Source organism: Cimex lectularius, unplaced genomic scaffold (genome assembly GCF_000648675.2).
Source record: "Cimex lectularius strain Harlan isolate CLEC.00 unplaced genomic scaffold, Clec_2.1 scaffold8, whole genome shotgun sequence".
Taxonomy (NCBI): Eukaryota; Metazoa; Arthropoda; class Insecta; order Hemiptera; family Cimicidae; genus Cimex; species Cimex lectularius.
The window spans coordinates 912,652-937,534 of NW_019392656.1; the positions used below are offsets into that span (position 1 = coordinate 912,652).

Sequence of the window (24,883 nt, forward strand, 5' to 3'; positions counted from 1 at the left end):
CACAAATAATAATTGTTTTATCACAGGCTGAAAACCATCAACATAAACTTGGGCTTTATTAAATTTATACGTAAATTAATTTCCAGTTGATGGATGAAAGGTTATTTATCAGTAACATGAATTGTGTAAGGTTCAATGATTATTCATACGCATGAAAACAAGCTATATGATAATTAGGAATGAACTTGAAATTGTTTATATCAAAATATTGTTCTGAGAAGCTATTCTTGAATGTTTGTTGTCAAAATTTTTGTTGAACAAATTCTAAATATAAAACTAGTGTCAATTTTGTAGTCATAGTATACTTTCTCGAGCCTGTAAGTGGGCTTGATTTGCGTTGGATGACGGAAGTGCGATGTATGACATTTGTAAACAATATTTTTTTGCCAATCCCTTCTCATTTAAAAAAAAAAGATTTTCACATTATGTATTGATTAATTTTACACAGTTGACTTACATTTAAATGTTTGGATTGAGAGTCAAATTTTATAAACTTACAAGGAATATACGAATTAGGTTGAGACACCGCATAATTGCGGGTTCAACGAGATAGACACTTTGAATTCATGTGTAAATATGTAACATAAAATTAATTCGTATTGATTAACTAAGACAAAATTAATAATTTTCACCCACCTTGATGTGTTATTATTATAATTAATTTAATATATATATAAATCTTTTTTATTAGAAGACTCCAGGAAATCAAGTGAAAATAATTGAAGTGAAAACCATCTTATATTAACATTTGGTAGTTAATATTAACAGTCATAAGCTCTATTAGTTTCATGCCTGATTTCGTTAAATTTTGTATGTTTATTGGATGTGACAATCGTCATTTATTCTGTAAGTTAAAATATTCCTTAGTTGCTTTGTGAACTAACTGCGAACTGCTTAGAACCATGTTAAGACTTCTGGAAGTCAAATCACCGTACGTGAGCTCTGAGAAGTTTACGTCTTCTATTATGATCATGCATAACTGACATAAGCGAGGTCATCCCACACAAGTCATTGTTTAAAAATGTCTATAAAACAATATTATCGTACAATAACTTCCGGAAGCTAATGATCGATCATTAACTTGAGGAAGTAATTGCATCGGACATTATATGTATTAACTTCCCGAAGTTAATACATATTATTAGTCAAATACCCCATGTCATTTGGTAAAAACATTTGTGTGATAATATTGCCGCACATCAGAGTCATAAACGGTTGAAGGCTTGTTTTCTGTTATGAACTTGTCGATGCTATAGCCAGTAAACTCTCTGATGATCCTAAATCATGAACTTTTGGATGTTGATATCAACAGCAACTAACTCAATGAGTACTGTGCCATTAGACAAAAACTTGTGCATGGCAATACATGCCACCGTCTATAAACTTGTTGAAGTTGACATATCACATAAACCTTTAAAAGTTTCTTTCGTTATCTGATAGATTCGAAAGTAATAAGCTGTAAAAAGGAGTGGAGGATGATATCATAGATATCATCAGCATTAAACCCCATAAATACTATGCCATTAAACAAAACAAAAACTTTTGGATCATAATATCATAATACATAAACTTTTTGGAGTCAATATTAGCTGAACCTCCGTTCAACTAATATTGACTCCCAAAAGTTAACGAGGTTAATTTTTCACAATTTTTTTTCCTATTTTGGGTATTTTCTTATAGAAATCCTATATATTTTTATGGTACATACTTCGTTAAAAAGGTACGTTCCTCTTCTTTCGAATGGTAAGGTTGACCTTAAAATCATTTTTGTCGTTTGTGAATCATAGCCGTTTCTATCAGATATTCCGATGACTTCAAAAATCGAAAAAAAATTAGGGGTCAAAAATTCAAACAAACATTTATATTTGAGGGTCTCTAGGGGTGCTGAAACGGAATTTCATATTAGTAAAAAAAAAATTGATAGCTTTTACTATAATTTTATTGCAATCTATATAAAAATACTGTAAAATCATATATTAACATAGTTGATTTGCGCAAATAGAACAGATAAATAAAAATATTAAACAACGGAAAATTTCATTTCAAAATTTTTTACTGCCTATTCACAAGAAGTGGCGGATACGTAACCGATATTTTGGAGTGTAGAATCACCAGAAAAAGTTTTGTCCAAATCCTTGGCCCGCGAATCTGGTCGTATCTTTGTTAGTCTCTGATATTAATTTTTTTTAAAAGTGATATTTATTAAAAACCGTTACATTTAGAATTGGAAAATAAGAGATGGATAAGAAGATTGAGTCAAAAAGTTGTATACATGTTGATAAAACAAAATGTTTAAGTATTGACTGAAAATCTGTATGTTGTAAAAATAAGTTGATTGTTGATTCTCACTTACATAGCTAAGTACTAAAAAGTATATATTTTTATATCCGTTGTAGAGCCCTGATGAAGCTTGGCATACTTTCAATACACAATATTCATTAAACCAAATCCCCCATCCCACCAAATATATTGTTAAAATAGAATGCAAATTAAAAGAAAAATGCATAGAAAATATTGCTTTCGACGAAGCGTTTGAGTAGTGTACAAGTTAGTTTTTTTAGCGAGCCTGCTAAAAATCGAGGGGCGCGGAAGTTGTTGATCTTATTTGTAGTTGCCCTTTTTAACTTACAGAAACTAATATGATGATATATTATAAAACTAACGAGGCTCCACTCGCCAACCCCCGGACCGCCTCATGGCAGCTAGTTTTCGCGAGGTGATGAGTGGGCAATGAAACAAGGGAGCCCCCTTTAAAAAAATTCAAATTCATCATTTCGGGTAGCGCGTATCATCGTATACGTTCACCCAGTATAAACCCCTAATATAATGTTTTTCTATCTAATAGTGCTAAGTTTGACATGTTTACAAATGTGTTTATGTTTTGTTCCTGAGTATAATCATGGCCTGTTATGATGGTAGTTCAAACAACCTTCAGATCGTAACTAGAAAATAATTAAGACAATAACCGGCTGCAAAACATCGTAATTATCCTTAAATGGTTTCAAAATGCGATCGTGGCAATAAAAACATTCAGTCCGGTGGTAACAAGATCTTTTTACGGCCAAGTAAGTCATTTCAGCGTTGGCTCGCCCACGCCGGTGGTCGCCGGAGGAAGATCAAAAATGATTTTTGGGATTCGGTCAGAGCCGTCCTTGGAGGTTGTGCGCACATCTTGATCCGCTTTAGTCAGCCTTATAATTGTGCCTTTATTGAAATCAAATTGATTTACTACCACTACAAGATGTTAAGATTTTTCACGGGAAATTTATTCAAACCGATAAATACTTCCAAATTTAAAAAAAGGACCAAGCTTCTTTTTAACAGAGATAATATGATATTTGTCCATTAATATCATGCACTTTAACAAGGGATTGATTCAAACAGAAACTAACAAGAAAATCATTAAAAAAAAACGACTTATCCAACAATTATAATCACACAGTGCCTTTCTGAGCCAACTTGACAGTTGTGCAGTATTAGGAAATGAGCCATCTCCAAATACATAATCGTTTGTAAATCAAATTGTTTACAGAAATTGAGGTGGGTGAGTATGGCAATTCAATTTTTAGAAAAGATAATTCTACTCACTGAAGTTTTAGGCAGCTATTCGGATTTCGAGTATTAAAACTCATCATCAGCCATAAGATACGAACACATCTCTATCTGAATTATAGGAATTGAAATTGTTTATGTTTTAGCAAAATTAAGGTAAAAATCACTGTTAAATATATATACGGATTGTTATTTTGTAAACATTACTAAGAACGTGTATTTCTGTAAATTCACTTCGCTGTACTCTTCTTTATGTTTTTATGCATTATTGACGTGAATTTAACGAGGAAGTAAATTAATTTGCTATTTTCTTTTTCATAAATTGTATAACCATTCTCTTAAGTCTATTAGTGCTTGTAATAAAATGATTTGAAAGTAAAGTGAAATCAATCTTTTTAGAAAGATAGTTCCAACTAACAGTTAGTTAATTTCAACGATCCGGAATTCAAGCTTATAAACTAGCTAGCTAGTTGTAAAATCCTTCAACCTGATGATGAGCTATAAGCTTGAAATTCGGATATGTGAAAACAACTAACTGTGAGTAGGAACTATCTTTTCTATAAAGATATCACCATGTTGACTGATGTTTCTTCTCTGATGGCCATTTTGCAGTGGGTCAAGAAACTTGTTAAGAATTTGACTGCTTCCTTTGATGCAACCTGTACTTTCTTTCTTTGCGAATCTCGTTCTTGGATTGTTCGTGTGGGGTGGGCAGCTTTTTGTTGAATTGCGTGTGATGAACCTTTACCGAACGTGTGTTTAATTTAGCCTGCCTATTGTGTTGAAATTTGTTTGGTAGAATTTGTAAGAAATAGGCTCTATTATTCAGGGTACCTTTCCTTGAAGTTTTTATTTTGCCCTTTTACAAGCAGCGAAATCCCGCTTAGTCTGTGAAAATAATTAACTGTGAGTAGGAACAATCTTTCCAAAAGGATTGAACAACACACTCCCTACACCTTTATCATTTTTATCGATTGAAACCATTTGATTACATCGCTATGTATTAGGAACAAACATACAAAAATAAATGGACAAAAATATGTAGTGGAATAACGTAAGTTCATAATTTCGTTTGAACCAGTTATCCATTTTTTTTACTTTTAACTAATATTTACTTTAAATTTTGTTCTGTAAATTAATGTGTCTGTAAATTATTTAACCAGTTATGTTAGATACTTCTTTTGGGTTGATTTGGGCTTTAAAAAAGATAAGAAGTGACACAGAAATAGTGAGGAGTGGTGTTAACTGAGGCCACACCACACTTACTACCAGCTAAACTAGGCTGTTCACTAAGTCAATTAACCTCGTACGTACACACAAGTTAACAAGAGGACACTGACTGACTAAAAATAACTATATTCCATAAAATCCCTTTGTGTTTTCGCCAAAATCGAAAAAAAAGGGAAAGACAAAAAACAAAATCGATGCAGTTCTCATTTTAGTTTTGGGGGTGGCAACCTATTCGCACGGTATATGACGTTTAATTTAACGTAGCCCTCATAAACAGTTGTTCTTCGTTCATTACTTTCTACGTGCAATTATTATCAAAAGATTAATGTCCGTCGACTGGTGTAACGATTAAGTCATAAATCAACACGAGCATGTCATAGGGTAACTTTAGATATATTTGATTGGATAGGTGTGTTTCGTTATTTATATTGTCATGCTATTATTTTAGAAATGTGTTTGGAATATTTATTTGTTGTTATTTTAATCGATAGTAATATTTGCATACGGATTTTTCTTGTATTTTTCAACAAGGTCCTTGAGCGTTTGTTCAATCTAATTGCATTTATAATTGGATCAGGCTATCGGGGTTTTCATTAGATAAAGACTGTCACATTGTTGTACCCTTGGATTGACTAATCATCGTTCCAAATATAACTTTGGGCTTATTATTTTTTTTGTCCTTTTTCCACACAGGTTGAGCGTTGTACGCGGTGTTGGCTCCCACGCAATTCTTTTGTTTCTGGTTGTACAACTTTTATTTTTGTTATTGTAAATATATAGGCCGATAATCAAGGCCGATAACTGTATTTTAAATAAGTTACAAAACGGGATTTGTTATCATTGACATTATCTCGGCTAATCCCAACGAACAGATTTAGGCATGCATGTTAAAATTATAATACTTGATTAAACAGTTTCCTGAAGCTACTTGTTGACAGGAAAAAATTATAAGTGCCCAAAGGAATTAATTAATAAGTGCTTACTGTCTTATTTCTAGTGAGATGAATTTCTCACAGCATATGTACAGATAAGAGGAACAATGATGGAATGAATAAATTGTTTTCTAATTTTTTTAGAAGGTATAAAATAAGGTAATAAAATGAAATGCAATTAACAAAATTATTAACCAAAAAAGATTCTATGGAATTTAATTGTCTATTGTGCCGAGTGCATATGTATAATGGTTGTAGCCTCAGGAAAATTCTTCGAAATGAAACTATAATACCTTTTTGTGCAAGAAGTTTATATATTATAATTAATTAAATACAAAACTGAAACAATCTTTAAGCAAGAAAATCTCTATGAAACTGTATTTTTTTGCATGACTTTTGACTGGAAAGTGAGACTTAAGTGAGTGAGTGAATGAGGTGAAGTGAATGAGGATAAGTGACTGAATGACGCAAGTGAGTGGAAGTTTATATATTGTAATTAATTAGAATTAGATCAATTTAAAACTGTGATAAAACAATCTTTATACAAGAAAATGTCTATTATTAAATGAACTCAGAATAAAGATTACTTAAAAAAAATTAAAGCTACACCTGTTCAGACGGGGCTTACAGCATAGAAAGATTAAAGGTTACAATAATAAGCGCGTAACAAGGGAAAGGGGTTATAGATTAGTTCTCAGAAGACATATGGTCAGCAGTGTCGGATTACAGGTTCTTTTCTTGTAACCTATAAAACTGTCTTTATTTTGCATGACTTTTGGCCGTAAAATATATATGAGGGGAAATGAGTAAGTGAATGAGCCGAATGAGTGAGTACATGAATGAATGAGGTGAGGTGAGTAAATCGATGAGGCGAAGTGAGTGAAGTGATGTGGTGAGGTGAGTGAAGTGAATGAGGATAAGAAAATGAATGAGTCAAGTGAAGCGAGTGGAAGTGTATATATTATAATTAGTTAGAATTAGATAAATTGTAAAAATGAAATAATAAAAATAAGAAATTGTGTAAAAGTTTTAGAAAGTAATTTTTATACAAGAAAATGTCTATGAAACTGTCTTTAATTTGCATGACTTTTTGCTTAAAAATATATATGTGGCGAGTGAATGGATGAGGTGTGGTGAATGAATCAATGAGAGAGTGAGAGAGAGAGAGTGAGTGAGAGAGAGAGAGAGTGAGTGAGAGAGAGAGAGAGAGAGAGTGAGTGAGAGAGAGAGTGAGTGAGAGAGAGAGAGAGTGAGAGAGAGAGAGTGAGAGAGAGTGAGAGTGAGAGAGAGCGTGAGAAAGTGAGCGAGAGTGAGAGAGACGGAAGCAACAGAAAAATTGAGAAAATGTTATTATTTATAGAATGAGGTATTAATTGCCTGACAATGTCCAAGTACATATAAACAGAGGTTCTATTGAGAATATGTAAATATTGAGCATCGAAAGCTTTGAATCCTAGATTTTTCCCTAACAGACATAAGGCTAGATGTTTTTGTTGTTTTTGTTTAAAATATAGAGGTATTCAGTGTATTTCCAGGACCTAGAGTGGGAAAATGAGGTCAAGAAGTTAAAACGCCTCCCTTAATAAAACTGTCAAGTGCCGAAAATTTTGGACCTTTTTTGATGACAAACTCGTAAGGGTTATAAATAATTCAATTTGCAAGTAGCAAGTAGCGGTAATGAAATTTTTTAATAATTTTCAATTTTGGCAGAAAAAAATTTGTACGCTTCGTTAGCTATTATTAATAGAATGGCAATTCCATTATCTCGGCTTTGTCCTTTCCTGTCCACCCACAATAAGCGATTCTAAAGGTGTTTGCAGTGTCGCATTAAAACCGTGAATCTCGGTGAATTTAAAAAAAAATTTCATTGTCACGGCCGGGATGACCTGTCGTAACTCTGACTCATCCGTGTTTAATAACACAGCGATTTGTCAATGTCGAGTTACGAGATCCCTATCTTCGAATATGAATTAATTAATTTTACCAGCCGCGCGTCTGTGCTATAGATAATTTTTAAGATTTTTAATCTGTTTTAATTTGTCTTTAGAAGAACCGAGTCTCTTTCTAGCTAATTTTCTTCATTTTGCGAGTCAATATCTCGTTTTCCTTGGCCGTTTTCACATTTCTTCTGGAAATTACGCGCACGAAAATATTAACGAACATCTTATACAAAGATAGTTCCTACTCACAATTAGCTGTTTTCACGTTCCGGATTTCAAGCTTATAGCTCGTCATCAGGTTGAAATCCGGATCGTTGCAAACAACTAACAATGAGTAGGAACTATCTTTTTATAAAGATTGAACAACATACTCCACTATTTGCCATTTTTACATTAAAAACCGTTTGTTTTAAATGTTTTATTTTATTTTTGTCTTAATAATTCTAAACATCAAAAAATTAAATATTCCACGAACAATGAGATCTATTGGTAAAAAAGATAAAAAGTAGCATCAAGGTTATTTTAAAAACGTATAAAGGAAATAGTACTTTTATCATTGAACACCAAAAAATGTTTCTAAAGTGGAAAAATTCCTAAACATTAACGATTGTAAAGAAATAAAAAAAAGACCCCACCTTAAAATTAAAAACAGAAGTGCAAACTGCTATTAAAAAAATGCTGATTTTCTATGCTCAAATAACCAACATGCGGTTAAAAAACTCAAAGCAATGAGCCGAAACGCCAGTGTTATAGGGTACGATCAAAATCAACAAAACAAAATAAAACTAAGGCCAGTAGTGTCCTTTTTTAATTATCCATGCCACAACTGGCGACAACTATAGATAAAATGATTGAAAACCACACTAACTTCAAATTTTAGAATTGTTAAAACAACTAAAGAACATAAATATACCTAACAACTATGTTTCAATTTTATTACAAATATCCCTATTAAAGAATGTAATAAACTAATAGGACATAAGAACAACACATATGGAAAATACTTATGAATTTTTTGGGATAGGTCTGTTAGCAGTGGGTCCGCTCATTTTTAGTTAATAAAGTTACATTAAAAAAAAAAAAGAGAATTTAGTTCATTTCGAGCATCAAGAACAACTAGGGAGATGTTTGAACTTGCTTTAACTTTTTTTAAAATACAAACGTTTATCGAAAAACGTGCGTACCCACTGCTAACAGACCGATCAACATACCAAGAAATTCATAAAACGGACTAGCTCGATAACAGCAAATGAAGGTACTAATAAATTCAGAATGAAGATATTTCTTTTTATATAGTTACTTAGGATTAGGGTTGTGGTCAGAAAAAATTCCTTATTTTTGCACCAACAACGAGCTTTCAACGATCTATACTGTTAATATCTAGTATAGTTTGAACATGGAGTTTTGTTATTATTTGACAAACCTTTTTAATAATTTAACATTTCGACTAAATACTTGTAAGTTGTCAAGCATCTAAGATATACCTATATGTTCGAAAATTAATGTAGAATGTTCTTTGTAGACCCTGCAGAAGACGAACATATCGTCGAAAGCTCGGCGTCGGTTCAAAAATAAGGAATTTTTTCTGACCACAACTCTAATCCTAACCCATTTACGTTTTAGTGGTCAGATGACCAAGTTACTTCTTTCAATTAATTAATCTTTCTATGTAAGGTCTTGGTTGAGATAAATTGGCAAAATGAGATTCAAAATGGCAAAAAGAGGGAAAATTCGAACGGTTGTAGGTTGAGATGGTGTCCCAGAGGATCGAAGTCACGATAGAGCTCAAGTGGTAGAGGAGCGGCGTATTTAGCCGAAGGTCGTGGGTTCGAATCCCGCTCGTAACACTGAGTTTTTTTATCTGAACCAAGATCTTACATAGAAAGATTAATTAATCTAATCCTAACTATTAGAAAGGTTGGGCGATGCATGTAGGATCCTATATTTCTTTTTACTTCAATTCAGCCGGGCTCTCTAAAAAGGACACCCTTTATATATGCATACATGCATATTTCTTCTTTTAATATCATTAATTTAAAATCATTTTGGTCTTTGTTCTAATTCGGTATCACAAAATTAGACGGTTTTATCCTTGACACGGCTATCTCGCTTGAATCCGTGATATGCCTGTTTCTTATATTTCAGTCCCTTCGTCCGTTGATGAAGTCTTGCCGGAGTGTTGTGAGATCGTAATTGGTCTTATGAAACAAATTAAAACCGAGTTTGCGGATGCTGATTCCGGAGGAAGGAGTGGTAGGGGAGAAGTGGGCTTGAGCACTTCGGAATCGAGGTGTGTTCTCCATTCCGTCAGAAGCCACCAACAAGACATCGCCATCCATGCCTGCGCTCTTCGGCTATCCTATGTCATCTTCAGGTAACACGTCTGTTGCCAATTCGACAAATTCGACCGCGAGAAATAAATAACGCGATTCGAACCAAAGGCCGGAATTACCGTATCGGATTGCAATCTCAGATTTTTTTTAAGTGACTCGCCTACACTCCTCGATGCAAATACGCCCGTTCTTCTTGCTAAACAACCATCAGTTTATTTTCACGACGTCTTGATGGCAATTTCCTTTTTTCCTTTTCTTTTTCGCCTGTCCAAATCATTAAGATTGATAAAAAGCACCCATTATTTAAACATCAACGCGATCTTTTGATTACAAGCTATATTTTTTTTATTTCACTGATTAAATTCCTTTATTAATGTTGTCAGTTAACGATCAATTGAACTCTAGATGTCAATCTCGCTTCATAACTCATTCCTTGAAGTCTTTACTAGGATCAATCTCCAAAATTGATTTATAGTCATCAATTAAACAAATAATTAAATATATTTTATTCAACTAAGCTTGCTGTAACTTGCCATTATTGCAAAACCGTAAACAAAAAAGAACATTGTCAGGAATTATTTAAAATGATAAACATTGGATGCACCAGAGGTAAATATACATGTATTAATTTTGGGTATGGATTATAGGTTTTTTTACAACTTTTGCAAATAAAATACACAGTTAACTACTATGAAAAACGTTGACACTACAAATTTTTCGTTGCATTCTCTGCCTTGAAGTAAAGTTTGGTACACAAGACGCACTAGAACAACATCGCTTGACTTCAGCTAAGTATATACACAATGTTTTATTTTACAAACAAATACAACATACATGCTAGATCTTACTTGTTGACTAAAAAGTGACATTTCTTGCCTGACTCACTTTGAATTACTCAATTTACTTCAATATGCTAAAGGTACAGATAAATTTTTCTCTTGTTTTCAGTATGCTAAGTTGTCGCAAGCAAAATTTTTAAAAGGAAATAATGCAAACTATTTTTATCTTCTTCGCGAGGATTGGTCGAGTGGTCAGAATCGAATTTGCCATACGAGCGGGTCTGGGTTCGAATCCCCAGGGTTTTTTAAGTGATTGTAGCGTAAAAAATGTTTGTGATGAGATTTGGCCCCTCATCCCGGCGACACCCAGGGTAGTCGGACGTTAAACCCTCCTGTATGACAGGGATTACTTTATTTTATTTTATCTTGTTAGCAAATTAGATTGATCGTTGTGTCAAAGAGCATCAAAATCTAATTGATTTTATTTATTTATTTTTTTAGCAAAGTGTATTTTGAAAATTTTCAATAGCAAATCAAGGAATATTTTATATATTTTTTTAATTTAGCAAAACAAAAGAACAAAAATGTCATGATTAATAAAACCAAAAGGGCATTTATCGAGTTTTCCCATAAATAGCTTTTGAATTCTAAAAGTGCTTCATCAGGCTTCAAGGACGAAATGAAAATCAGAAATCTATTGCCGTCTAAATATCTTAGCCCTCCTGGGACTCAAATTAGTGATTTGGAATTACAAGATTTCTCTCTCAATTCTTCCTCTTTCCCGTTTTAGCCATTGTGGATCGAAAGGATTCAAGGCTGGTTTAAGGTAAATTAACTTGTAATTACGTTCATGTTCGTCCTTTTACATCTTGTAACTGTCAGGTACTTAAATGCGAAAAGATTATCTGTGAATCTGCTCCACAGGTAGGTTGTTTTCGCTCGGCAGATGTAAACAATGCTGTATATACTTCAAATCTTCTCGCCTTTAATTGCATGATTGCTAACTTGAGGGCGAGGCTTAATTTCCTCTTTATCCAGAGCAATTATCGTTATTGTGTCAATTGTTGCAATTTGCTCTGTTATGCTCCTCTCACGAGATAACAATGTTAAAGCAAGTATTAACTTTCCATTGAGACATTGTAATTTATATATGTATTTAAAAAAAAATAGATCATTTCTAATAGGAATTTAGCTGTTTTGGAAAAAGCAAGGTCGAAAACCAAACCCAGTGTTCGTATCGAAATTTATTCGGCTTGTGTTAGACCAGCCTTGACAGTACGCCTTCTCAATTTGTAGAAAACAGTTTCTTGAGCGAAATATTACTAAAAACGCTCACCATTGTTCGTCAAGACTAAATATTCATTATAAAACAGCTCAATGTGTGAAAAAAGAAAAGTTAACGTACCAGATGCATATTGTTAATACTTACTACCACTTGATTATTCGACGACTTTTAATACAATCAAACTATTATCTTTCGTATTTTCCATTTTGGCGGAATAAATATTTATTACTAGCATTATTATTATAACCTGGGAAAAGTTTAACAATATCACCCAAGCCTTGTAAAAATAGACATAAAAACGAATAATTTTTTTTAAATATTACCAGCATTATTTAATGTTTAACTATATAAAAGCATCAAACAGAAAATAAAAAAATAATCCATTTCTGTTTAGTGGTCTAATTGGCCATATTATTTATTCCAATTAATTATTCTTTTTATGTAAGGTCTTCGTTGAGATGAAAAAGTTAGTGTCACCAGTGGGACTCGAACCCAGGACCTTCAGCAACGGCGTAGTTCGACGAAGGTCGTGGGTTCGAATCCCGCTCGTGACACTAACTTTTTCATCTCAACCAAGACCTTAAATAAAATAATAATGAATTGAAATAAAAAAATAAGTTCAACGAGTTTCACTGGTCATATTTTCAGGGTCTGCATTCTCTCGCTGATGATTAACGTCGGATTTTTCTCTGTCCAGCAGATAATTAATTGTGTATGCTTACTACATAGTAACCAGCCAACCTAACCATCCCTATTACATAATTGTAAAAAAACTTTACACTCCTTCTACATAATTGAACCGAAACTCATAAACTCATGGAGGATCCCATCATTTGATTTTTGGTTCTGTCGAAACTTGAAGTTTGACGGGTCATATTTTTGGGACTGCATATGCTTCTGATTTTCCTTTTATATCGGTGATTAACGGTGAAATCCATTAGAACACCCGTTTACTAGTTTTATCAAACCTTTTAGAAATTTAGTTGATTTTGTCGGTCGTTTAAATAAAACATGAAGTTTATTGGAAGACCATATTAAGTATATTTGTGCATCCAATTTCCTGATGTTTTTAAATATATGAAAAAAATCACGAAAACTATTCATAAAATTTACAGTTTACGCTTTATATTGGATATTTGTTACTTCGAGAATTTTTCTCATCTCTCCCACATTTTGTAAATTCAGGAAGTTTTTGTTTAAAAAGCTACTAGAGAGTTGTAGCTAACAATGAACACAATCAGTCTTCATTAACTCATGAGTCGCTTGGCTCGTAACAATAGTCGGTCCTTGGAGATTTTGAAATCCTAAACTGGACGAGAAATCATAGCAATTGGCCCCAGCGGACTGGTCTAGCTGCAAGTTATACCATACCAAATAGGAAATGACTGTTGTTGGCCTTATTTCCCATGTAAAGAAATCCGGTGACCAATCGATCCCAAACAAATGAAACAGTTTAAAAAATCCAAACACAAACTCTTCTAACTTTTAGTACTCTTGCGAATATATGCCGGATCCATCGATTTAATTTTTCCCCTTATAAACGTGTTCTATTGATCTAGGAAAACCCCTTTTGGACACGTTTTACAGCTAGTAACGAAGAATCTACTGGATAATTGACAACGAGTACTCACGATTGTGCATTCGCAAGTGGATAAGACACGCCGGATAGATTATGGGCCATTTTATGGCATGCCTGTTGCATTACAATAAATCAACCTAACCATAAAAGGATAAAAGGATCAAAGCTGAAAAACAAGCCAAGTCCTTTTAAGTATATTATTTTCAACACCTCAAGAACGTTATGTACCACTAGTTAAAAAAAAAGTTTTCCCATTGAAATAACACAGAATAACTCAAATAGAGTCCGTTTTCCTATTATCGGCTATAAAATGAGTTTTTGCTGTTTGTGAAACGACCACCGCAGATGGTACGGCGACTAGTTTTTGCCTACATCTTTGCCTTCTACACGTATAATTACAGGTATCCAGTTTCATTTCGTCAAGGTGATGTTTTGTCCCGGCGTTCTTTGCAAGTCCCATGTCCATTTACGATTTTACAACACGATATAAATGCGGTAGGATGGCGCTGGGCTGCAATCAAGGCGAACTTCGTATTGCAGGATCCGCTTCCCCCTCGCTGTAATTTTGTAATTATTAAACCGTTTAAAAACAGTCTGATATTAATTCGATAAATGATCTACAAGATATTAAAAAAAACTCATGAATAGTTTTGCTTGTTTTGTCTTAACGGTAACTTTTATAAAAAAAAGAAACGTCAGGAAAAATATAAAATTATAAAAAAATGTATAAAATATATGTACAAGATGTATTGTATGATATTTATACCATAAATAAATATTTACATTCTTATAAACCCATTGTCAAAGTAAGATTTACACTTGACTATTCACAGCATTATTAACTCACTAGTTCATACGGCTTTGTTATTTTTGGCCACTTCTAAGGTGTACCGTATGTCCACAAAGGTTTTAGGACTTTTATTTTGTCTAGTAAGGTTGGAGACGCATCCTACCAACCAGCATAGTTGTCTATACCTTCAACCTATTTCTGCCATTTTATCTTCACGTGCATCTAAGGTCATACCCAGTTATTTAGCTGCATAGCTTATGGTATAATAGCTCCATCGATGGTGAGAGACGGAACATAGCCAATTTTTTTGTTGTAAATTTTACATACATAGATTTATACTAATTGAGCCTGATTCTCTAGTTTTTTGTCAATTTATTTATCGTGTTACAAGCCTTTTGAAGGATTTTGAATAAAAGGTTGATGGTCGATCCTACTGATATCACCGCTGTGTCATCTGAAAATGGTGCAATTTCTATTACGTATATTTTCGGCAAATCACTGGTGTATAACAAGCAGAGGACCTAATATACTACCTTGCGGCATTCCAGCATTTGTTTTTAATTCTGAATATTGGGCTTCTTGAAGAACTGTAAAGTAAAAAATACGATTTACACCTGTTACTATCTGGTATACAAAAACGGTATGGCTAAATACTGATAAGGGGAAATAACAAAACGTGCCTGTCCAAAACAGCGAGATTAGACGGACCATGAGATGATCAGGTATCAAAATCGAATATTTACAAACAAAAACCGATTATAACATTCTGAATCTTTCATGAGCATTTTTTAATCACTAGTAATAAACATGATAATATAAATAATTAAGCATAAAGTTTACTCAGTCAAGTTTCAGCAGAGAGTGTTGTTTTTGTATTTTTATTTATTTTTCCACATTCAACATTACACAACATTCTTTGTTGTGATAAAATAAATAGTTAATTAAGACTTAATTATTTTGATTTTATAATTAAGGTAAAGCTCCATGAGTGCTCTGACCTGCTTTGTTTGACCTTCTTATTCGGCAAATTTATTGTTGTGTTGTACTTATTTGAATTTTAAAGTTCCAATATCTTTTCTTAGTATTTCTTAGTAGAAATTTAGACTCAATTTCAACTTGCCTAGGACTTATCAATAATAATTTTATTTCATTTTAAGTCTGAATAATATTACACTAAATATTACAAGATGTTGCAACAAATTTTCTTTGAGGGTAGTGTTCCGTGTTTCCTCGAGAGATTTTTTTTATAGTTCTTGTATTAAATTAATTCTGATATTTTTTTAAATGTAAATGGACCGTTTAAACTACAGAAGTTCCTTTTTTTCACAAGGATCCACCCTTCCCGGATTCGCCTAAGAAGAAATTTACTGTGATATGCTAATCAGCATTATGCTGATTCTATACTGATGGAATTTCTCGCTTTCTTTCCCCGAGGGAGGTCGCTTTTAAGTCGTTACTTAGCATAAAATTGAATCCCATTTTTAAATTTGTTTTGTTTACTGTTTTTTTTAGCGTATTTTATGTTAATTTTAATCCAAAGGAAAATTTATTTTGTAAAATAATTTAATGAAAAGTTAAATAGCAAAAAGAATGTTTTGCTTATATAGCAAAATATACGTTTTAAAGAGCATACTTTTCATTTTTGTAAAAACATATTTATCGCCGTCTTTTCTGCAAAATTCTGAAATTTTGAGGTTTCCTCTTTTTCACACTAAAGTAGTATAACTCTTAAACTTCTGTCTAGAGTTAATTGTTCGATCGGGATCAATGCCCCTTTTAATTTTCAGGTCAGCTTTGTTTTTCCATCGTAGGCGAGGCACCGGGCTCATCCAGGTTTAAGGCCAAGTGTAGGCCATCGTGTAGGACGAAATATGACTATTTTTATTTGTAGGTCACTCTCAGGAATAAACACATCCGACTCTTATTTTATTGGACCGACATAAAATGAAAATGAGTACAATTTCGGTCTATAAAACGCCGGCCGTCGCGTCGTCGTGATTCACAACACCCACGTTTCGAAAAAACATGGGCTCATGTTAATTGCATAAGCGAATCCGACTGTCCTTGGTTCATCAGTTAACATTAAAATTTTATGACCCTACAGTTCCGGATTTGGACTTAATCAACTCATATTTTCAGATGGAGCGACTTCTTCCATTCGAAAAATGAGTGATGACCTCATCAAGATGAGGATAAATGGTAATTGTAGTTTAAACTGACATTTATTTAAGCGTACCTGAAAAAAATTACCATTTGCTCAATGGAATATCGTTTTCACTTCATTTGCTATTCTTTTTCATGCATTTGTTCAGTTGTTTTTTTTTCACCACTTAGCATGAATGAATTTTAGATTGTTAGTAGCACGTAAATGCATGTTGATCTGCATGATTTTTCTCTGTTATGGCTATTTAGAAGAAGTGGAAGAAGATTTTTATCCAGAAAATGGACGACGGATGAGTTATGACTACGACAGAAAGTCCTCCAGTGAGTAATAAATAACATTTCATTATATGTAAAAACAAAACAGTACTCTTTTTTTTATATAATTAATAATAATACAATAATATTTTTTAAAAATTCAATAAAGTAAATAAAATATTTTATTAGGAAACAGATTTGTAGAAATATAATCATCTTGAATTTTAATTTTGCTACATCAACAATACACTTCTTTTTGAAATTGAGTAATTTATAAGTATGATTCAATAAAATAACTAAATATTTTATTGCCAAATTTTAAGACTGTAGAAATTTGATTTGTAATGCTACTCACACATGTACACACATTCATGAGCATAATGCACACACACTATCATTTGGAAGTTGAGTCATTTATAAAATGATTCAATAAAATAACTATAATACTTTACAATGAAACTCTCGAGATTTAATTTGTAGTACTACACCTACGTATATAAATGATCATTATGATTGCTTTTCATGTCCATGCATGTTCTTAGAATTTCTTTATTAGAATATTGTGACTTTGTGTTTGTATGTTTGCACTTGTTTCTCTGCTTGATTTTTGCACACGAACCATTTGCATGATGCAGTCAGTGGATTATCATCGAATGATTCTCTTTGGGGTGATGCTAGAAGGCTGAGTGAGGCCGGTTTGAGAAGGACTTCAGGTAATTTCTTTTGGTTGCCTTGTTTTTCCATTGTACAGAATTCACTTATTGTTAGTGTCAATGTTTGTAGTTAAATAGAAGTACTACTTTGTTTCTATCTGTAATTTTTACTCTTGTAGATAACAGTGTAGTCCTAACTGAAGACACCGATAGTTTCATAATTGGGGACAGAGTATGGGTAGGTGGATCCAAACCAGGCCACATTGCTTTCATCGGGGAGACTCAGTTCGCCCCTGGTGACTGGGCAGGAATTGTCCTGGATGAACCCATTGGTAAGGAAATGGCTTGAAAACAAAATAAGATTCAATTAAATTTCCTGTTTGAATATTAATTCCCCAATTAAAAGTGTTAATGTTTCTGATTGGAAACGGTTCAAAATGTTTTAAAGTCATGCCAAATCGATAATTACAGGCTTGGTTAGAAAGAATGTTTAGAGTGGGATTTTGTTTTTTCAAGGTAAAAACAATGGATCTGTGGGTGGAATCAAGTATTTTCAATGTGAAAACAAAAAAGGTGTTTTTTCACGGTTGGGACGGTTGACACGCTACCCTCTGGTCAATCCGCTTACACCATCCAGCCCAACACCCTCGACGCCACCTCCAACGCCTTCTCCGGTTTCGAATGCTAAACTTTCATCAATTCTCAAAACGCCTTCTTTGACTAATCCTCCGTCTCCAGGTATTCAATATAAACCAGGATTTGTTTTTCTTATTTTTGAGGTACCTTTATGATTTGTTGTGGGCCTTTTGTTTGACTTTTTTTTTCAAAATTATTTACTTGGTTTATAACTGGATAGAATGTTAAAGCTTAGAATTAGCATATTTGTATTTATTACAAATTCAGCTTTTAAGTATTCAAAAGACCCACTTTCTGAATTCTCCATTACTTTCTGATTTATGTTTCTTTCTAGGTCAAATTTTTCCCCCTTTGTGGTCTTTTTACAATTTGATTCGAATATCAGAATAAACATTCACAAAGCACTAAGGATCAGGAAGAGATTGTATAATGAACCCTAAATAATTGTAACTACAGTAGCACATTTGCCAAAGAATATGACAATTAGTTATTTAACATTTTAAAATTGTAATTTTTCAGCAAAACGTAACTTCAAACTGATACTGCATTTTGTTTATAGTAATAAGTAGTAACTATTAACTAGTAATTTCTAATATAATTATTTATCAGCCTTCATATAAAATTGTAGTACATAATATCGTAGGTCTGTTTATTTTGTCTTTTCTATACATTTTGATTTACAATTATGATTAGTTCAATGCAAAAGTTTTTTTGCAAGTTTTGAAAATCATGAGTTGTTCGTTTATTGCAACATGCCCGTATCTGTTTTCAAGTTCCCACCGGCGAGTTGAAAGTCGGAGAAAGGGTGATTGTAATGAGCAGCCAGGGTTCGAAAGCCGGCGTCCTGAGATTCAAAGGGTACACGAGTTTCGCCGAAGGAGTCTGGTGTGGGGTGGAATTGGACGATCCCCTTGGTAAAAATGACGGCTCTGTTGAAGGCATAAGGTACTTCTATTTCTGTTGAAAAAAAAAATCTTGAACTCACAAAAAAAAGTTAGGAAACACTATTGTTGCATGCTTAATGTTTTTAACTTAAAAGGAATCTCTTTTTTTTTTTGAGTGTTCAAAAACAAAATTATATGAATTTAGTCAATGTGTCATTAACATTTAAAACAACAATTTAGATATTTTACTTGTGAGCCCAAATACGGGCTATTCGCTCCATCGCACAAAGTCAGCAGGTCGCCAGCCCCAGGAAGACGCCCATCTTGTCAAATCCACCATTCGTCAGTTAGAAGAGCTTCATCTAAAGAAAGTATCAATTCAACAGCTTCAAGCATTCGCACAAATACCACTTCCACGAGTACTGCTCGGGTAAGACTTGGAGTGAATTCCCTGAAGGTATGCATGCGCATGATGCATTTATTTTCCTTTTAATATATATTTATTTTTATTATAACTATTTCTACTATACTGTAATGTTCAGTGTTATAAAAGTAACAATGTGAACTTTTATTTTGCACTTGGGTGACTTGGTGGTCTATACTTCCCTTAAATATTAATATGTAGAATGGTAGGTCTTTGTAAAAGTCTTGCTTATGAGATTATGCATTTATTTTTATTTAATTTCTTCTCATTTTATTTAGCTTGAATATGTTATATTTTTAACTTTTAATTGTTGTATCATAATCTGCTATAAGTTTTTTAAATTAAATTAAATTTTTTAAATTTATTTTAAGTATGGCTCATTTCTTTATTCTAATAATATTTACACTTTCCATTTCTTACAGTAGTATTTTAACAATATTTTACAATACTAATATGCATTTAAAAGCAATAATGATATATCTTATGGGGGGTTTATGTTTATATTTTATTTTTCAGAAACCGATGTTTGCCCGTCCGTCCGCTTTGCCTGCTACACCCAAGCCTTCAAGTCAGGTAAAGTATGGCAACCTGCGACAAATCTAATTTTGAGATTTTTTTGATTTGTAGAACAGAGATTGTGGACAGCTTTTTTATGTTTAAATATTTCCCCTACTTTTCTAACAATGTGTTAGACTCCTTACTGACCAAAATTTGTCGCTTTAAGTAATAATGTATATATTTCATCACCTGCTAATTATTTTGTAATCCCTTCTTGAACTTTTATTTATTGCAATAACAAACACTTGAAAGTTTTGTATTTTCAAAATAAAAATGTAAATTATAATTTGTACAAATTAAAAAAAAATTACAATGTTTGTTAATTGTTTTCTGTGTGAAGTAAAACCTTGTATTTTAACCAGGGAAGGAAACTAATGGACTAAAACATTAACTGACAAATTTCACCGAATTGAGTGCTTTGAATTTTCTTGAATTTCAGGTTGATATGATAAGAAATTATTATCCTCTCTGGGAACGAGAATTCTATTAAACATGAACATTAGCATTGCCAGTCTTTTTGTTCTACAGTTTTTCTAAAAATATTTATTTTGGTTTTATTTTTGTATAACAGCTATTGGATTTTCAGAATAATAATAGACTGATCTCTCAGTGTAGACTAATATAGTGGAGTAATTATTTTTTTTATACTAATTTCAATATTTGTCATGAAATTTCTGTTAAATAATAATGTATTTGTTTGCTTTGCTAAGCTGAAATTTTGTTAACTTACTTGTACTTATTTTCATTGTTTTATTTTTTCTTTGTAAATAATATATGTTAATTTGTAATCAAAACAGTTACTTCCCTGCATTTTCTCTTTTCCTAGTTTTTAAGTTATTTATTACTTAAGTTTCTGAATGGGAAAAATAGCCATAAAAATATAAAAATCCTAAACAAATGAAATTTAAAAAAAAGTGTGATATAAAGTGGTTAATTTCTTTAATTTTTTTTTTTATTATTTAGCCAAATGACATTTGGCAAATTCAAGACTGAATTGCAATAAACTATTGGCGAACTTGTTGCTGCCAATAAAAGTTGACATCGATCATAGTCATTAAAAAAAAAAAAAAACAGTTAACAATTTTACCAAAATTTATGAAATTGTATGCAACAGAAAATTTCCTTGAACATATTTGAAGGCGTATATGAAATTTTTGAGAGCTGTGTTTGTCTCAGAAATATTTAACATTCAAGTTCTGCAGATACAATAAAAATAAAATATCTTGCACTACAATAAACTGTCTATACTGCCAAACAGATGTAACTGATAATAGACTGAATATTAAACTTGAAAAGAGAGAGAGAGAGAGAGAGAGAGAGAGAGAGAGAGAGAGAGAGAGAGAGAGAGAGAGAGAGAGAGAATCTACAAGAATAAAACTCTTCAATGAAATGAAGATGGTTGTTTAATGAAACCTTTTTAAAATGTGAAGCCATCAGATAAAGAAGCAAAATCTGAAAATGATCAGCACTTGGTGACTCTACTGAGTGTTAGATGTCACTCAAATGCCATCTAATGATGTTGACATATATTGTACTCTATGTAATGTTCACCGACTTGCAGACCAACAACCAAAACCAATTAAAATGATTGCTGGATTTAAAATATTATCGCAATCATATTTATTATGTAAAATACAATAATAAAATAACATTTAGAAACCTTTGCACATTATTTGAACCAAATATTATTGAAATACCTTAACACTCATCCTCTGTTTTTGACTCAATTAACTTTCATTTTACCTGTATAAGTAATATAAGCTGATGAAAAATAAATAAAATAACTTCATGAAGATAAATGCAAGGCAAATAAGCTGAAAGCAGTTTTAATGAGAAATGAATCTGCAAATTTGCACAATCAATCAAATCATAAATCATTAAAATTATTGTTTGTAGCCACCTTAATACATCACTGTCAAATAAAAACGAAATAATTTTTTTAGTTCGTCGTGGAAAATATTATTTATTAAATATAATACTGCCATATAATGTCTTAAAATGGAAAACAATCAAAATTTAACAATTTTTATTAATTTTTTTCAGTATTGTTATAATTTTTTAAAATATTAAACTGTGTATCCGTTAGATTCTTTGATTCAAATTTATATTCAGTACAGATCATGTTGTGAATCTGCTGACTTTACAAAAACAACCCGATATGTGTGCTTAATATCATTTTGTGCAGATGAAATATATCTAAACGCCTTAGTTAAAATTAGTATTATTTTGATGACAATTTAGATAAAATTGTTAACTGTTACTTTTATAAATAATAAATTGAATATGAATATAAATTTGTATTATAAGAATGACGCTAATTTTTAATGTGTTACCCAATATTGTTTCAATACAAACAATAAAAAACAATATTAACCATGTACTAAGTTGTTTTAGCACAGATCATAGAAAGCTTTATGTACTGAACAATAATTTATTGTCTTTGATGAAGTTTAGACTTAAATTATTTACAATTACTTAATGGAACTACTTATCTTTAAAATTTATTTATATTTACTTAGTTATTAGGGTGTTTGTTCTTTATAAGGCTAAATATTGTATAATGTACCCTCAGTGATTTTTTTACATTTTGTTTTACTTTATTTTTTCCAGGAGCTTTTAAAGAGCAAGCAGGATCAGATAAATCAACTGTTGAAAGAAAGGGAATTGGACAGGTCGAGTTTGACAAAAGCTGCAGAACAGGCTGATGAGGCTGAAAGAAAACTCAGCATAGTCCAAGTGGAATTTGATAGTGTCAGTCTTAGTAAAAACTTTTTTTTTGTGGAACATTGGTTTATAAATTTATTATTTTCTTTGTTTTTAGTTTCGAATGGAAGCTTCAAAAAAATTAAAAGAATTAAATGATGCTGTCACTTCTTTGGAAAAAGAGAAGAAAGACTTGCTCGTCCAGTTAGAAGATGTTCAGTTCAGAGCTGAAGAAGAAACGTTTTTCAAATCAGATATACAAGTAATTGTCAATAATGCGTTTCTCTTCGATTTTATATATTATTAAATCCATTTATTTTCAGGAATTGAATGAGAAAAATAAAGAGAAGATCAAAGAACTGACCAATCTCGTAGTGGAGCAGAGAGGTAGAATTGAAGAGTTAGCCGTAGAATCTAGAATGCTCAAAGATTCAGAGACAGCATTGATTTTGGTCCGGGAAGAATTGGAACACTTGAAAAGCGCGAAAGATACGATGGAAAAAGAATTCAGACAAGAACTAATCAACACAATGGATAGAGCGAATCGTATGGAGAAGAATTGCAATGAAGCGCAGGACAAACTCGACAGCATTTTAAACTCTAACGACACCAACAAAAATCTTCTTGAAGAGTCAAACACGAGTATTGACAATTTAAAAATAGAAATTGAAGAGTTAAAAGTGGCAAACAAAGAATTGAATGCCCAGATTGTTAAACAAGAAACTTTCAAAAATGACCTTTTAAAATCTGCCGAATTAAAAGAGGAAGATAATAGAATATTGACGAATCAGTTAGTTGATATTAAGAACAGTCTAGTGCTTTTGGAAACAGAAAGGAACAAATTGTTAGAGAAAATTGATCTCATTTCTACTAACAATGAGAAGGCAGTTAAAGATTTGAGTGTAAAAATTGAAGAATTTAATTTGTTGAACTCTAATTATTTATCATTGCAGGAAAACTGCAATAAATATTTAAAAGAAATTGAAGAAAAATCAATTCATATTGACAAATTAAATAAAGAACAATTAAATAACAGATCAAGTACTTCTAAATTGATAGAACAATTGAATGAAAGGAATCAACATGACAGAAATGCGTTAAAGGGTCAGTTAGACGATTGCAACACACAGTTAAAACTGATGGCCGAAGAACTGGAAAAAACAAAATTGTTAAACGCTGAAAGTAACAAGCAAATCCAAACGTTGACCGGTGAAATTGAAAGGCTCAAACAAATTATAGAAGAAAATTCTAATTCCATCGATTATAAGGAGAAAGAAGTTCTAGCTTTAAAAACAGAACTGGAACCCCTCAAATCTGAATCTCTAAAACTCAAAGAAAGCATGGAGGAATATAAAAAGAAAGATTTAGAATCATTACAGACCATCGGTGATGTTAAAACTCAGTTGGAAACATTGCAAAATGAGAAAAAAACACTCGAGACAGATAAAGATAACTTAAAACAGAAATTAGAGAATATGGGAAAAGAAAAAAACAATGAAATTGAACTACTAAACTCTCAAATTAACAACAAAGCAAATACAATTGCTAATTTAGAGCAGAAATTGAGTGAAACTGAGTCGGTTGTTAAAGAAAACCAAAGCATCATCAACGACAAATCTCAAGCTATAGAAAAGCTTACAAACAACTTACAAGGTAACAAAATTATAAACATTTAATTGCATCTAGCTTGATCCAGCCTATTCTCACTGGTTTTGTCTATTATACCTGTTTGAGCATTACGCCTCCTTCAGTGCGACTATCTGTTATTTTGTCAATTTTAACTTTTATATTTTGATAGTCAATAAGGATTATATTTTTCTAGAGGATCAAATTACGGGTTTATTGACTTAACCACATTCACAATTTAAATGTACATTTTGAAAGCTTAAATTTATTTTCTAAAAACCACAATTTATATTTATGTCAGAAATTCAGTTTTTCATACTACAATTAAAATCATCCAAAAATAATTCTAAAAATTATTTATTTTTTAAACTTTTAGTGGCCAGTGAGAAAATTACAAACTTGGTTAAGGCAGAGGAAGATTTACGTGAAAATGAGCAAAAGTTGACGCTTGAATTAGGAAATGTTCAACGCAAGTTAGAAAACCTGGAAGAACGTTGTAAAGAGTTAGCAACGCAGAAGGAAAAACTGGTAAGTGCTTTTTCACTTATATTATTAAAGATT

At 32.0% G+C, this 24,883-nt stretch overlaps 1 protein-coding gene across 7 annotated transcripts in view; it reads left to right on the forward strand.

Moving 5' to 3' along the window:
• Positions 1-24,883, forward strand: part of LOC106669650 (restin homolog) — a 45,965-nt gene that overhangs the window by 17,647 nt on the left and 3,435 nt on the right. The window contains exons 1-13 of one of the 7 annotated variants that reach the window (XM_014399263.2): positions 9,850-10,028; positions 16,560-16,619; positions 16,833-16,904; positions 17,474-17,551; positions 17,671-17,823; positions 18,008-18,229; positions 18,901-19,072; positions 19,252-19,468; positions 19,952-20,008; positions 22,604-22,744; positions 22,815-22,958; positions 23,020-24,349; positions 24,699-24,850. In XM_014399263.2, the coding sequence (XP_014254749.1) occupies positions 9,992-10,028; positions 16,560-16,619; positions 16,833-16,904; positions 17,474-17,551; positions 17,671-17,823; positions 18,008-18,229; positions 18,901-19,072; positions 19,252-19,468; positions 19,952-20,008; positions 22,604-22,744; positions 22,815-22,958; positions 23,020-24,349; positions 24,699-24,850 (2,835 nt within the window). In that variant the 5' untranslated portion in view covers positions 9,850-9,991. Of the gene's footprint in view, positions 1-9,846; positions 10,029-16,559; positions 16,620-16,832; positions 16,905-17,473; positions 17,552-17,670; positions 17,824-18,007; positions 18,230-18,900; positions 19,073-19,251; positions 19,469-19,951; positions 20,009-22,603; positions 22,745-22,814; positions 22,959-23,019; positions 24,350-24,698; positions 24,851-24,883 lie in introns of those variants that run through there. The other 6 variants (XM_014399261.2, XM_014399262.2, XM_024224661.1 and 3 more) reach the window with 6 other exon arrangements.